Genomic DNA, 13738 nt, shown 5'->3' with positions numbered 1-13738 from the left:
GAAAAAAAAAAAAGAAAGAAAGAAAAAGAACCAAAATTTCAAGGTTCTCATAAACTCTGAGGATATTTTTTTACAATACATAAATACATAATTTTATCCTAGTCTACATGTTTAATTCAGTTCTTGTATTTCCTTTCATCTATCAAAGATTTTTCCAATGTTTATGATCAAGCTAGTTGATGGTTAAAGAAGAAATTCACACAGAAGGCTTTTTTTGAAAATTATAATTTAGTAATTTGGCATAGGACCACTTTTTCACATTTAACTATGCCTACCAATATTTTAAAGACAGTCAAATATGTGTGTCATTACGTTTCCTTCCAATGTGGCATAAAAGTGCTTTAAAAGATTGTATCTTAAATGACAAAAAGTTTATAATGTATTTTAAATGCTTCTAAAACATTTTCAAAAGGTTTCATCATTTAGAATATTTACCACAATCTAAGATTTGTAATCTACATATATAAATCTTGCCACCTGAAATAAACAAAGGGAACATTATATTCTCAAGGAAGGCACTTATTTTTTCCAAAATGACCTAATTTATAAAACAAAAATCATATTTTCATACATCTCAAAGTTATAAAAATAAATTTAATTATAACTTATAGACCTCTGTATTTTAGAAAATTATATATACTCACACTTTTGAAAATTACAGATATTTTCAGTACTTTTAATCAGTAAAAGATCATCTTTACTAAAGGATAAAGGGAGTCGAAGCTACAGATGAAGTAATAAATTCTCTGTAGTCTGACAATTTTTAAGAGCATAAAGTAATATTTTATATGCACAGAATCCAAACAATAAATAAAATGGTTACATGAATTTATTAGCCTACTAGTAAAATATGTTTTAAGACCATAGAAAAGGCTGAGATAATCTGAGAACCAACATGATGCCGACAACATGCTACTCACTCTTGAAAAACTCCAGTGTCACAGGTATTACTGTGAAAGAATACTTTGCTGTCCTTTGTACAAAACAGCTGTTTCTTTTTGTCTAATGAAAATCACAGCAAATTTACAGCTTTGAGGGGCCATAGGCTGTTTAGGTAAAAAAATCAGGCTTAAAGAAGTAAAAAGGGCCGGCGCCGTGGCTTAACAGGCTAATCCTCCACCTTGCGGCGCCGGCATACCAGGATCTAGTCCCGGTTAGGGTGCCGGATTCTATCCCGGTTGCCCCTCTTCCAGGCCAGCTCTCTGCTATGGCCCGGGAAGGCAGTGGAGGATGGCCCAAGTCCTTGGGCCCTGCACCCGCATGGGAGACCAGGAGAAGCACCTGGCTCCTGGCTTCGGATCAGCACGTTGAGCCGGCCGCAGCGGCCATTGGAGGGTGAACCAACGGCAAAAAGGAAGACCTTTGTCTCTGTCTCTCTCTCTCACTATCCACTCTGCCTGTCAAAAAAAAAAAAAAAAAGTAAAAAGAATTGTTCACAGTCATACTACTAATTTGACTATGAGGGGCCATAGGCTGTTTAGGTAAGAAAACAGGCTTATGGAAGTAAAAGGAATTGTTCACGGTCATACTACTAATTTGACTATGATAAAGCTGAAACTGATTCTGATGCGTTTTAAATCCACAAAGACCACTGCTATAATTGGGTCAAAATAGAGAGCAGAGATATATACAAAGCATTTGTAAGTATAAAAGAAATATACTCTTTAAAAGCTAGGCTGTGGCTTTAATATTAAAAACTAATAACTGCTCAAAAATGCCATTTATATAGAATTTTTTATAAAACATTAACTTGTTCTATCCTCATCACAACAAGCTAAGTAGGTACAGTATGATTCACATTTCACTTATGAAGCACCAAAGCTATCAATGTAATTAAGAGACTCCAAATGTTGCCCCATTTGATTCATTTGAAACAAGGTGCAATTTAGGACTTTAAATTCTAATTCAATGATTAGGTGAAAGAATTATTTATTCTTTAAAGAAATGATGCCTATTTTGTAATCACCCAGTATTTTTCTTAATGAAAAAAAAAAAAAAAACTCAAAACTCAATCTATTTAGGGGCTAACACTGTGGCATAGCAGGAAAAGCCGCTGCCTGCAGTGCCGGCATCCCATATGGGCTCCGGTTCGAGTCCCAGCTGCTTCACTTCCAATCCAGCTCTCTGCTACGGCCAGGGAAAGCAGAAGATGGCCCAAGTCCTTGGGCCCCTGTACCCGTGTGGGAGACCTAGAAGCTCCCGGCTCCTGGCTTTGGATCAGCACACCTCTAGCCATTGCAGCCATCTGGAGAGTGAACCAGCAGATGGAACACTTTCTCTCTCTGTGTAACTCCAACTTTCAGATAAATAAATAAATCTAAAAAACTCAATCTATATAATAACTCTTAGTAGCTGACAAGCATACACATTCAAGAAGTAATTAAAATTTCTAAAATACTTTTATATTTGTTTTTCAAAAACTACTTACTTCAACAGAGGCCCACTTTGCTATTCAGAAGGCAGAACAACATAAAGTATCATTATGCTGCATTTAGAAGGATGTCTAATAAGCAATTGTGTAAAATATATCCAATATATTTGTCTCCAGCAGCCCCTTGATATTGTTCATTTATCAAGAGTAGTTTGAGACATTTGGACCAAGTATGGTCATTTAACAAAAGTGATATAATCTTCACTCCATCCTTTGGACTCTATGTATGTGTAGCTGTAAAGAGACATATAAAGACCTATGGATAATGAATACGCACAGTTGAAAACAGGCAGAAAAGTTACCTACACTTTGTCAAGATAGGATGGTCTCTTTTTCCTTGGAGTCAGCAGCACAGTCATAAAGATAGCAATGATAAAAAGGGCAAGAACAGCTCCAATTACAGCTCCAGCAACTGCTATAGAAGAGGTCTGCTTAAACGGAACATCTGTAAAGTAACAAAAATTAGTCTTTTCAAACAATTTTAAAGAGTTTATGATGTTGCATATTTTACTTTCTACAATGTGCAGAGACTGCATGATTGAAGTATCTTATCCAACTGCCCGCCCAGAGGACCCCAAATTTGATTAATTTTTTACCATTATGCTAACACTGTTTTCTCCTTCTACCTTAGCACCCAGCTTTGTGTCCTTCAAATTATAAAAAGGATACCCTAGTCAGTCATCAACAAGTAAATCTATTTCTGTGGTCAGAGAATGTGTGAAGGAGAAAAGATTAAGAATGAAAACAATTACTCTAAAAGGTGACAAAAATATTACTGTTCTTCAAGACCTGACCAAGAATACAAATACTTACCATTTTTATTCTATTAAAATTTTAAAAAATCTATTGAAGAAACCAAAAACCTTCAAGGGAAGATAAAACAACAACCAAATACATCCTAGATTACCTAATCAAAGAAGTGACAACAAACACAGTAAAATTTTTAAATGCTTTAAAGCAACATTTTAAAATACGAGTAAACATTCTAAAACAGTACTCATTGCGTAAAATTTCCCTAATTCATGTATAACTAATAAAAAGTACACTGAACATATCATCTTTACTACAAAATTAAATGTGAATTCTTTCCTATCTCCTGGCTATAGGCACACTAAATCATTTCTGAATACCAATTTCCCTTCCCCAAACCACGTTTTCTAAAATGTAAAAGATATATGTAACAATCAGCATTTTCACACACTTTTAAAACTGGTAAGTCACTTTATTTCATTAACTACCCCCTCAAAAAAGGAAATCTACTAAAATTATCCCATTTAACTATGCATTTGAAAATATAATTATTAAGGGATATGACAAAACTATCGATCTCTGAGTATTATTTTGGCAATCTCAGCCATACTAAATCCTCCAGTTAAATTTTGTGGGATGATTCATAATTTACAAAGTTCCTTCACATACATGATTCTGTTAACTAACCAATAATAGTTATTGAAGACAATATTCTATAAATGAAAATACTACAGGTCTTAAATGAAAGATCTCTGTGAGTGAGATCACAGTAGAAAGAACGGGCCATCAAAGAAGGAGGTACCTTTCTCTGAAGGGAAGAGAGAGCTTCCACTTTGGCTATGACCCTGTCGGAATAAGATCGAAGTGGGTGAACTCAAAAGGCTTCCATAGCCTTGGCAACTTATGACTAGAGCCTAGGGAGATTACTCATGCCATAAACAAGAGTGTCAAATTGTTAAGCCAGCAACAGGAGTCACTGTGTACTTACTTCTCATGTGGGATCTCTGTCCTTAATGTGTTGTCCAATGTGAAGTAATGCTATAACTAGTACTGAAACAGTATTTTACACTTTGTGTTCCTGTGTGGGTGCAAACTGATGAAATCCTTACTTAATATATACTAAATCGATCTTCTGTAGATAAAGAGAATTGAAAATGAATCTTGATGTGAATGGAATGGGAGAGGGAGAGGGAGCGGGAGATGGGAGGGATGCGAGTGGGAGGGAAGTTATGGGGGGGAAAGACATTGTAATCCAAAAACTGTACTTTGGAAATTTATATTTACTAAATAAAAGTTAAAAAAAAAAAAGAAAATACTACAGGTCTAAAGTTAAATAATCTGCCCAAGGTCATTGAATTAATGGGCAGTAAAGAACACAACAAACTAAAAGAATGAGATAGGATATAAACTTTCACACACCTTTGTAAAAATTATTTTCTTTGACAACATCTAATATAGACTTGCCTTTTGTCTATTTGGTAATGAAGATTTCTCAGTTCTCACTAAATTAACATATTCACAAATATTCAAATTACTTACTCTTAAGTAGCTACAATTATTGTTAGGATCCAGACACAGTAAATTTAAATTAAGCACTATCAGGTCTGAAATATATATTACCTACTTACCATCATAGTATTTCTATGCTTATGAATATATATTTTTAATTATTTTCCAACTACTATAAAAATATGAACCACATGGTGTTTCACACTACTAAAAGTAATGTTTTATTTTCTCTGTAACTTAAAATTTCTCCAGTATACTAACAAGCCTTGGTTTATTTACTAGAGGGTTAACTTGTTAGGCTCATTCTAGACTAAAATTCTTATGAATACAAGTCACTTACTTCAATTTTTTTCAAACCTTGAATAGAATCTAAAATTAGTGAAATAGCACACAATTAATTATTCTTAAACATTATAGCCAACTCAGGCAATTCATATTGTTACCCTCCTCTGCTAACATAGTCTTGGTTTGTCTATTGTTGCTTATTTCTCTAGTCCTTAGTTATCTCCATTGAAAATATGCTAGATGAGAAAAAGATTAGAAACCTAGTACAGTTCAATATTACCTTGCACTTATAAATGTGAAAAGCAGATATGAGAATACTTACAAATAACCTATTCTACACCATAATTTGATGAGAAAATTAATATCACATATATAGTAATACTTCCAAACTTACTTTTCAAAAGTTCACTTTGAATAGAATTAGCCTAAATTAGACTTTCAATCTACAAATAATTATAAATTAATCAGACCTGCCATCTTCTTCAAGAAAGCCTTTCATCATGGAAAGCCAAGACACTCTGGCAAAAAAAAAAGTGGGGGGAGGCAGGGGGGACCTAAATGAAAGATCTCTGTGAGATCCCAGTAGAAACAACAGGCCATCAAAGAAGGAGGTGCCTTTCTCTGAAGGGAGGAGAGAACTTCCACTTTGACTATGACCTTGTCTAAATAAGATCAAAGTCGGCGAACTCAAAAGGCTTCCATAGCCTTGGCAACTCATGACAAGAGCCTAGGGAGATTACTGAAGCCATAAACAAGAGTGTCAATTTGCTAAGTCAACAACAGGAGTCACTGTGCACTTACTCCTCATGTAGGATCTCTGTCCTTAATGTGTTGTTCAATGTGAATTAATGCTATAACTGGTACTCAAACAGTATTTTATACTTTATGTTCTGTGTGGGTGAAAACTGTTTAAGTCTTTACTTAATATATGCTAAATTGATCTTCTGTATATAAAGATAATTGAAAATGAATCTTGATGTGAATGGGGTGGGAGAGGGAGCAGGAGATGGGAGGGTTGCAGGTGGGAGGTAAGTTTTAGGGGGGAAAAACCATTGTAATCCATAAACTGTACTTTGGAAATTTATATTTACTAAATGAAAGTTTTAAAAAAAGCCTTTCACTTCATTTTAGCAACAGTCTGCAATTTAATGGTGTTTTGCTAGGTACTAAAGCATATTCATGTAACTTTTAGCATCTTAAAATAATTACCAACTCAAAATAGTTGCTACTTTTAATATGATGAAGTAATTCTCATGTCTTAACAGATATGATTTTTAAACATTTTATTTATGACCTGCTAATCCAATTCTGTTAGTCTTATAATATTTAGATCCAGGATGTTCCGAACAAGAGTTAACTATGTACACATGACATTTCCTTCTAGCATAATACAGGCATCTTTATTTCACCTGGTTCCATTAATTCATTCTTTATGCATACGTATCATTTTTTGAGCATACCTCTTCATAGTTTCAGAATAGGCAGGTAAGTGCTGAAATGAGCAATTAGAAAAATGAGGCATGAATCCATTTACTGACTGGATAATATACCGCACATAGGAAAATTGTTAAATATATATGGGCTATATTTCATATTTCCTTTTCTGATTATAGCTGTAATTGAGAAGAAAGATGTAATATATTTAAAGGTATTGATATTTTGAGGATATTGAATTGAACATCACTATGAAATAAAAAGAGGTGCAATCATTTGAATTCATGCCAAAGTATTTTGATGAAAACTGAGAATTCTAGTCTTAAACACTGCCTCTGCACACACACAAAAATACAAACTATTTAGACTCTATTCCAATAAAACCACTACAAGAGAAAAAAAAATTAGAGGAGTACATATGGAGAACTTAGCATTTTTAAATGCTAAGCTGGTTTACTGGGTGACTGACATGAAACAACACTACCATCAACTAAGGAAATGTTCTACTAAAGCTAATGGCAGGCTTACAAGTAGCAGAAAACAAAAAGAGAAGAGAATTAAAATATTTATCATTAAAAATTTTTGCATGTGTCTATAAAAGAAAAGCTTGCTGTTATCACAGCAGCTATTTTAACCCACATCTCTGGAAATTTATCTTCAAAAGGCAGACTACTAATAGAGATATTACACATATCTTCTGAGAAAAATGTTCAAAAATTAGGTATACATCATACTAAAAATTTAATAGAGATATAAGAAATATATTTGGGGGGGAAATACACATATGGCTAACTTTCATAGACACTGAACTAGGTGAAAGTGTTGTCTGATACAAGGGAATATGAACGTGATGGCTATTTAAGCATATGTGCACACCTAACACACATATTAAATGTACACAACAGTGTCCTCCTTCCTCTTCAGTAGCTTTGACAAAACTTCAGTGATGACATCATGATTCAAAGATTAATGTGATGGACTACAAGTCAAACTTCCTCTTATGTGTTCTCATACTATATACCATTGTATTACCATTTTTTTCCATACACTCATTTTTCATTAGCCTCTTTTCAATAGCCCCTTTATCTTCTCATTATGATATCTGAGTCTTTATAACCATCCAAATATTTATCTCTTTTTAAAAATAAAAGTGCTCTGAATTTGGGTCTGTTCAGTCTCCTCAACCTCTCATCCAACAAATTACCAAGGATCATTATGTGCCAACCATTGTGCAATTTAAAAATGCAAGGATGTTTTATAGTCTTGAATCCTCATAAAAGGGAGCAAAATGGGTCACAGAATTCATGAAATATAATAATCCAATGAATGTAAAATACTACCACTTATCTTTGTTAAAGGGCATTTAATATAATGTTTACCAGAATATAATACACAGATTGGCACTGACGGCTTTGCTTGTTCCACTTTGTCAGGTGTTCAACTGCCACAAAGGGCACCTACAGTATCATATGTGAAGAATGGAGCTGGAATCGTTCTGGAACCAAATCAAGCAGACACATACAGCATCACTTAGTTATTCCTTTTCAGCATAATCTGTACTCCATGACACATGAAAGCTCAGCTCAATAAATTGATATAAAAATTTAGCCAACATTTACAATGCAGAGGAGGAATTACATGGGTGTCCCATGTGACAGCTAAATACTTGACACATGGACCAAGGGAGTGTTATCAGTGCTTAATCTATATGTTATATACTAGTACACACTTATTCCTAGTAAACGTGATTCTGACAAAGAATTGGTAAAATAAAGATAGCACTAGTAATGCATGTACAAATCACACTAAAAACTAGCAATATAAATAGTTCTACTCCAAGTATATGAATATCAGTTATATTATGAAATAAAACCATAGCAATCTAGTAAGATGTGACAAGCAAAGAGATTCAAATAAATAAGGCAACTGACTAAAATATTTACATTCACTCATTAACAATAAACCTCATATCCAACCATGATAGCTAGCCTGAGGGTAATATTATTCGGATTACCAAGACACTGAAAAATCAAGCATTTTGAACATGAAGAAAAACTCTGAAAACAGTGGTTGAGATAAAAACTGTTCACATCCCCAACAATGTACTTTTTCTATTTGAACTTGTTTTCGAGAAACAGCATTTTAGTTAGCACACTTAAAAACTCTCTGACACACACTGAACATGTAATCAGACATTTGAAACAGTGAATCCAAAGGTATAAAACTAAATTAAACAAGTGAAGCACAATCACGTGGTTTTCTCAAAAACATCTTAGTAAAAATGTTAACTTTTCAAATAAAGCACATATTGCTTCCCGTATTATGGTGTTAAGTAAGAAAAAGCATTAATACTTTAAGAGCATTTTCAGTTATAACTTCCATTTCTATTTTATAATGCATTAGCCCACTGCTATAGAAATGGACATGTAATTGGACTACATACTAGTTTTTAACTGACAGTCAAAAGAACTTTCACAGGCCGGCGCCGTGGCTCAACAGGCTAATCCTCCGCCTTGCGGCGCCGGCACACCGGGTTCTAGTCCCGGTCAGGGCACCGATCCTGTCCCGGTTGCCCCTCTTCCAGGCCAGCTCTCTGCTGTGGCCAGGGAGTGCAGTGGAGGATGGCCCGAGTGTTTGGGCTCTGCACCCCATGGGAGACCAGGAGAAGCACCTGGCTCCTGCCATCGGAACAGCGCGGTGCGCCGGCCGCAGCGCGCTACCGCGGCGGCCATTAGAGGGTGAACCAACGGCAAAGGAAGACCTTTCTCTCTGTCTCTCTCTCTCTCTCACTGTCCACTCTGCCTGTCAAAAAATAAAAAAAAAAAAAAAAAAAAGAACTTTCACTAGTCTGGAAAAGACAGGTAGAAACCAGATTAAAATGTGAAGTTATGGTAGACTGAAGTTGATCTAAAAGAATACAAGCAGTTATCAATAATTCTAAAGAAGGAAGTTTCATAAATCATTTGAGCTGGATCTTTCCCTGTGTGGAAAAATGAGGAAAGGTGATTTCAGGTAAAAAGAGCAACATGGACACATTCAGACATCAAAGCACATGGTGCTTTTTTTAAAACCAAAATTAACACTAAACAGATCTAGACTCTAACAGGCTAGCTATTAACAGATCCAGACATTGAGTATCAGATGGCTCCCAATTCAGAGCTTTACAACAGTCGGCATTGTGTGCCTTCTGATGGGAGAATATACCTACCCTATGAAGTACTCTTGTCCCCCAGATTAAACCTGAATCTAACCCAAAGTTCTAGACTTCACTATCAGTTTAAAGATGACACAGGATGATCCATATGGGTGAAATCGGCACAATCCAAACTGGGAAACTAAGAAAAATGAAATTGTTTTCTAAACAAATAAATTGCAAGGGAAAAATGAGGGGTGGGCAGGGGATGGCACCGATTAAATGGCATTTCTAGCAAACAAAGTATATGGATCACACTCAGATCCAGACTAAACCTGAGAAAATATGATTAGAAATTTTCATCTTCTGCTGTATATAAAGATAACTGAAAATGAATCTTGATGTGAATGGAATGGGAGAGGGAGCAGGAGATGGGAGGGTTGTGGGTGGGAGGGAAGTTATGGGGTGAAAAAGCCACTGTAATCCAAAAGCTGTACTCTAGAAATTTATATTTATTAAATAAAAGTTAAAAAAGAAATTCTGATCTTATAAATTATTGATATTAATAAATTATGAATTTCTACTACAACAATTATATCATGGTTAGTTTTCAAAATGTCCTTATCCTTTAGAATTAAATACTGATTTATATTTAAAGAAGAAGTAATGGCAAAAGAGCTTACATGGGTATGGGTATAAATGAAACAACATTGATCAAGAACTGATAGTAACTGAAGATGAGGTTAATTTATTTACTCTATTTTTGTATAATTTTCCATAAACTCTAAAAAAATTGGGAAAGTGTTCAAAGCATCTAGAGTCAGTTATTTTCCTGACTTTTGGAAAACAGTGTCTCCTCATAACTGGATTTTCCAAAATATTTCTCATAACTGAGATTCTACAGGTAGATGCCATGTGCATGCAGAAATATTAAATAGGCATGTAAGAAAGTGAGGCCTCCAGTTATTCTGAAGTTTTGAGAATCATTTGTATTTTTTAATTTATCATTCTAAAGCTCATGTTTTAGTCTGTTTCAATCATTAGCACCCAGCCAGACCCTATTAACTAAAAGGTATCATAGTATATATATTAACTAACTAAAAGGCATTGAAATATATCTTGACCCCCTATGGAAGCATGTTTTATGCTTCTAAAATGAAATGGGTAAGAATAACTATTACCATGGTTCAAGAATAAAAGCTTTTTTGTAAACAAAACTAACTTTCAAGCTCGACAGAAACCTATCTCTACTTAAGTCAAAGAACAGACAAGAAACAGAGTTTTAAAACATGAAACTTGATGTATGCTGTACACTATTCCAAAGATTCTTTTATGCATTTTTGAGGGTATACCATGAGAGGATCTTGAAATTGCATTCAAATTGTACGTTAATCACAAAAAGGTTGCTGCATTTTCTAAAATAAAGTTTAGAGAAAACATACAAAATGTCAAAAAGATGCAGTGAAATTGATTACAAAAATAATTCAAAATACTGTTATTTCTAAGCAAAACTCACAAACAGTAAGTAAACATAGCTAGAGGGCAAGATCAATATCGTGAAATGTGTTCATTTCAAAGTGAAAGTCAATGGTCATCTCTTGATATCCACAACAAATATTCAAATCCCTTTGATAAAATGGTGTATTATTTGCACATGTCTTATGTACATCTCCCACATACTTTAAAGCATCTCCATATTACTTACAATACCTAACAATGCAAATGCTTTGTAAATAGTTGTTACACTGCTTAGGAAATAATGACAAGAAAAAAATGCCTATACATGATCAGTACAGATGAAACCTTTTCTCAGATATTTTCAAATGTTATTCATGTGTATATGAAATACAAATTAAATGGTTAATATCATATTCTTATAACTGTACCTACATTTAATCTATTCTCTTTGTGTTAATATTACGGTAACATGAAAAAGTATCAGAAAAAAATGTTTAAATGATGAAAAATTTTTAAAATTAAAAAAAATCAAGAGTGTAATGACTAACACCTAATTCTATGTGCTCTCTGAAACTTTAACTGTATCCTTAATATGGTATTAGTCTTGTCTGAGAAAATAAAGTAGGCTCTAATTTTCTACTTTGATAGCTAAATGTGGTATAAACACATGACAGAATATTATTCAATCATCAAAAAGAATGTAATCCTGACATCTACAGCAAAATGGATGGAACTGGAGTTCATTAAGTGAAACAAGCTAGACAAAAAAGGCAAATGCAGTGTGCTCTCTCTCATATGTGGAAGTTAAAGAAGAAAAGGTCAATTTGAAATCAGAAAAGTGATTAGTAGAGACTGGATAGGATGGTTTGGGAGACACAGATAGTGGTAGGATAAAGGAACCAAAAACACTGTTGGATGAAAAGTAATAGGTTCCAGAGTCACACAGCACAGTGGTGTGACAAGAGATCACAAAAACGTGTCACAGACTGTAAAAACACTGGAGGCAAGGAGCTGGCAAGCACCAAACATGGAAGAATGGTAAGGAAAAGGGAGGTCGAATGTCTTATTTGTTCAGTTCACACATTAGTTGAAATATCTCACTGTGTTAATTTAAAAAAAATAAAGGAAAATACGCTACATCCACACATGCAAACACACACACTAGAAAATACCATAATGAGAACAAAGAACATAATACACAGTCATAGGCTCATTACAGAAATATACTTCTGAAGATTTTTTAAAACTTTTATTTAAAAATTAGTTGCATGGCTATTAGGAATAACACCTAGTATGTAAGTTGGGAAAGAAAGAAAAAAAAAGAAAAAGAAAAAGAAAAAGAGAAAGAGAAAGAAAGGAGGAAAGAAAGAAAATAAATTAGATTACCATAGGTACAAACTAAAATTAAACCCCAACTCAATATACCCAAAATTTGAGAAAGAACCTTTTTATGAACAGTATATTTCGAATTAGCAAGTATACAGGAAAAATAATTCAATCTATTCTACTATTAAAATTAAAAATTCAATATAGGTTCCATTTTCCCTTCTTGTATTTTACACTGATTACTTCCATATATTTACCAAAAACAAAATGAATCTCAAATAGATGTTTTCACATACAAAATCACTAAATTCTCTCAATTTTTACACTTACACACTGAACTTCTTACAGTCTCTTAATGCATGATATGTAGCCACGGGTTGCCTGATAAACTTGCCTGTGTTTAGCTATCAGAAGCAATATTTACTGCTAAAAAAAAATCTTAATTGTTTCTTTAATTAGATTAATAAAAAAAGAAACCTATTAGGCACATGATAAAAAATCAAACCTTTCAACTACAGAGAAGTATTATTATTACAGTTAATCTCTAGCTTATTGAAGTTTCAATGTATTTTAATAAAAATGGCAGAAAAGAGTTACATTCATCTTCACTGTATTAATGAAATATTTTAACCATTATCAAGGAAAACCCTAAAGCGAATACAAAAATGCAAAAACCACTGAAAACATATGGAAGAGATAAATATATATACAAAAAATAGTAAAAATACTCATTCATCTTTTCCAAGAATATAGTAGGACTTTCATACATACTTATCAATTTGCTGTGTACATTACTGGTATTCAAAAAATTAACTTAATAAAACTATTTAATATGACTATTCATGTATGCTAACACGTCTGTATGTACAGTAAACATACATCAAGTTCTAATAAACAACAGTGCAATGCTTCCAAAGTCTTAAGTCCTAATATCGGATTCTTAAAATTTGGAAACTTTCCAGTTTGCCAAATTATTTATATTAATGATCCAGAATACATTAAATACTCACTTGTGGGTTTCTTGCTGCCCTCTGCCACAAAAACAAAAACAATAACCAAGTGCACAGCGAGTCATAAAGGAAAAGGAAGTTCAAAATCATTAAGCAGATATTTTTTAAATGTAGTTCTTGAAAGACATCATTAATTTCCTTCAGATTATATTCAAATGGAGATTTATACATAATCCAAAATGAGATTATTCTGCTTAGATTAACAAAGTATTTCAAACTGTTATTTCTAAAGAGAAAATTCCAATTAAAAAAGCCACAAATTTTTATCTTTCATGGAAAGAAATTCTTGACCTATCATCTGGTGGCCATATGATCTGTGATACTTAAATAAAAAATAAAGTCACTTCAATCACAGCATAGTATTAAGAAAGGATTCTTCCAATGGTGTTGCCCAAAGTCTTA

The 13738-nt window shown here is 33.5% G+C and overlaps 1 protein-coding gene across 1 annotated transcript in view; it reads right to left on the bottom strand.

Moving 5' to 3' along the window:
• Positions 1–13738, bottom strand: part of NECTIN3 (nectin cell adhesion molecule 3) — a 148558-nt gene that overhangs the window by 61774 nt on the left and 73046 nt on the right. Inside the window, exon 6 of the mRNA XM_062207874.1 lies at positions 2738–2876. Within this exon, the coding sequence (XP_062063858.1) occupies positions 2738–2876 (139 nt within the window). The remainder of the gene's footprint in view (positions 1–2737; positions 2877–13738) is intronic.

Source organism: Lepus europaeus, chromosome 2 (genome assembly GCF_033115175.1).
Source record: "Lepus europaeus isolate LE1 chromosome 2, mLepTim1.pri, whole genome shotgun sequence".
NCBI lineage: Eukaryota > Metazoa > Chordata > Mammalia > Lagomorpha > Leporidae > Lepus > Lepus europaeus.
The sequence above is the reverse complement of the archived record's forward strand: the minus strand, read 5'-3'. Positions and strand labels throughout refer to the sequence as shown.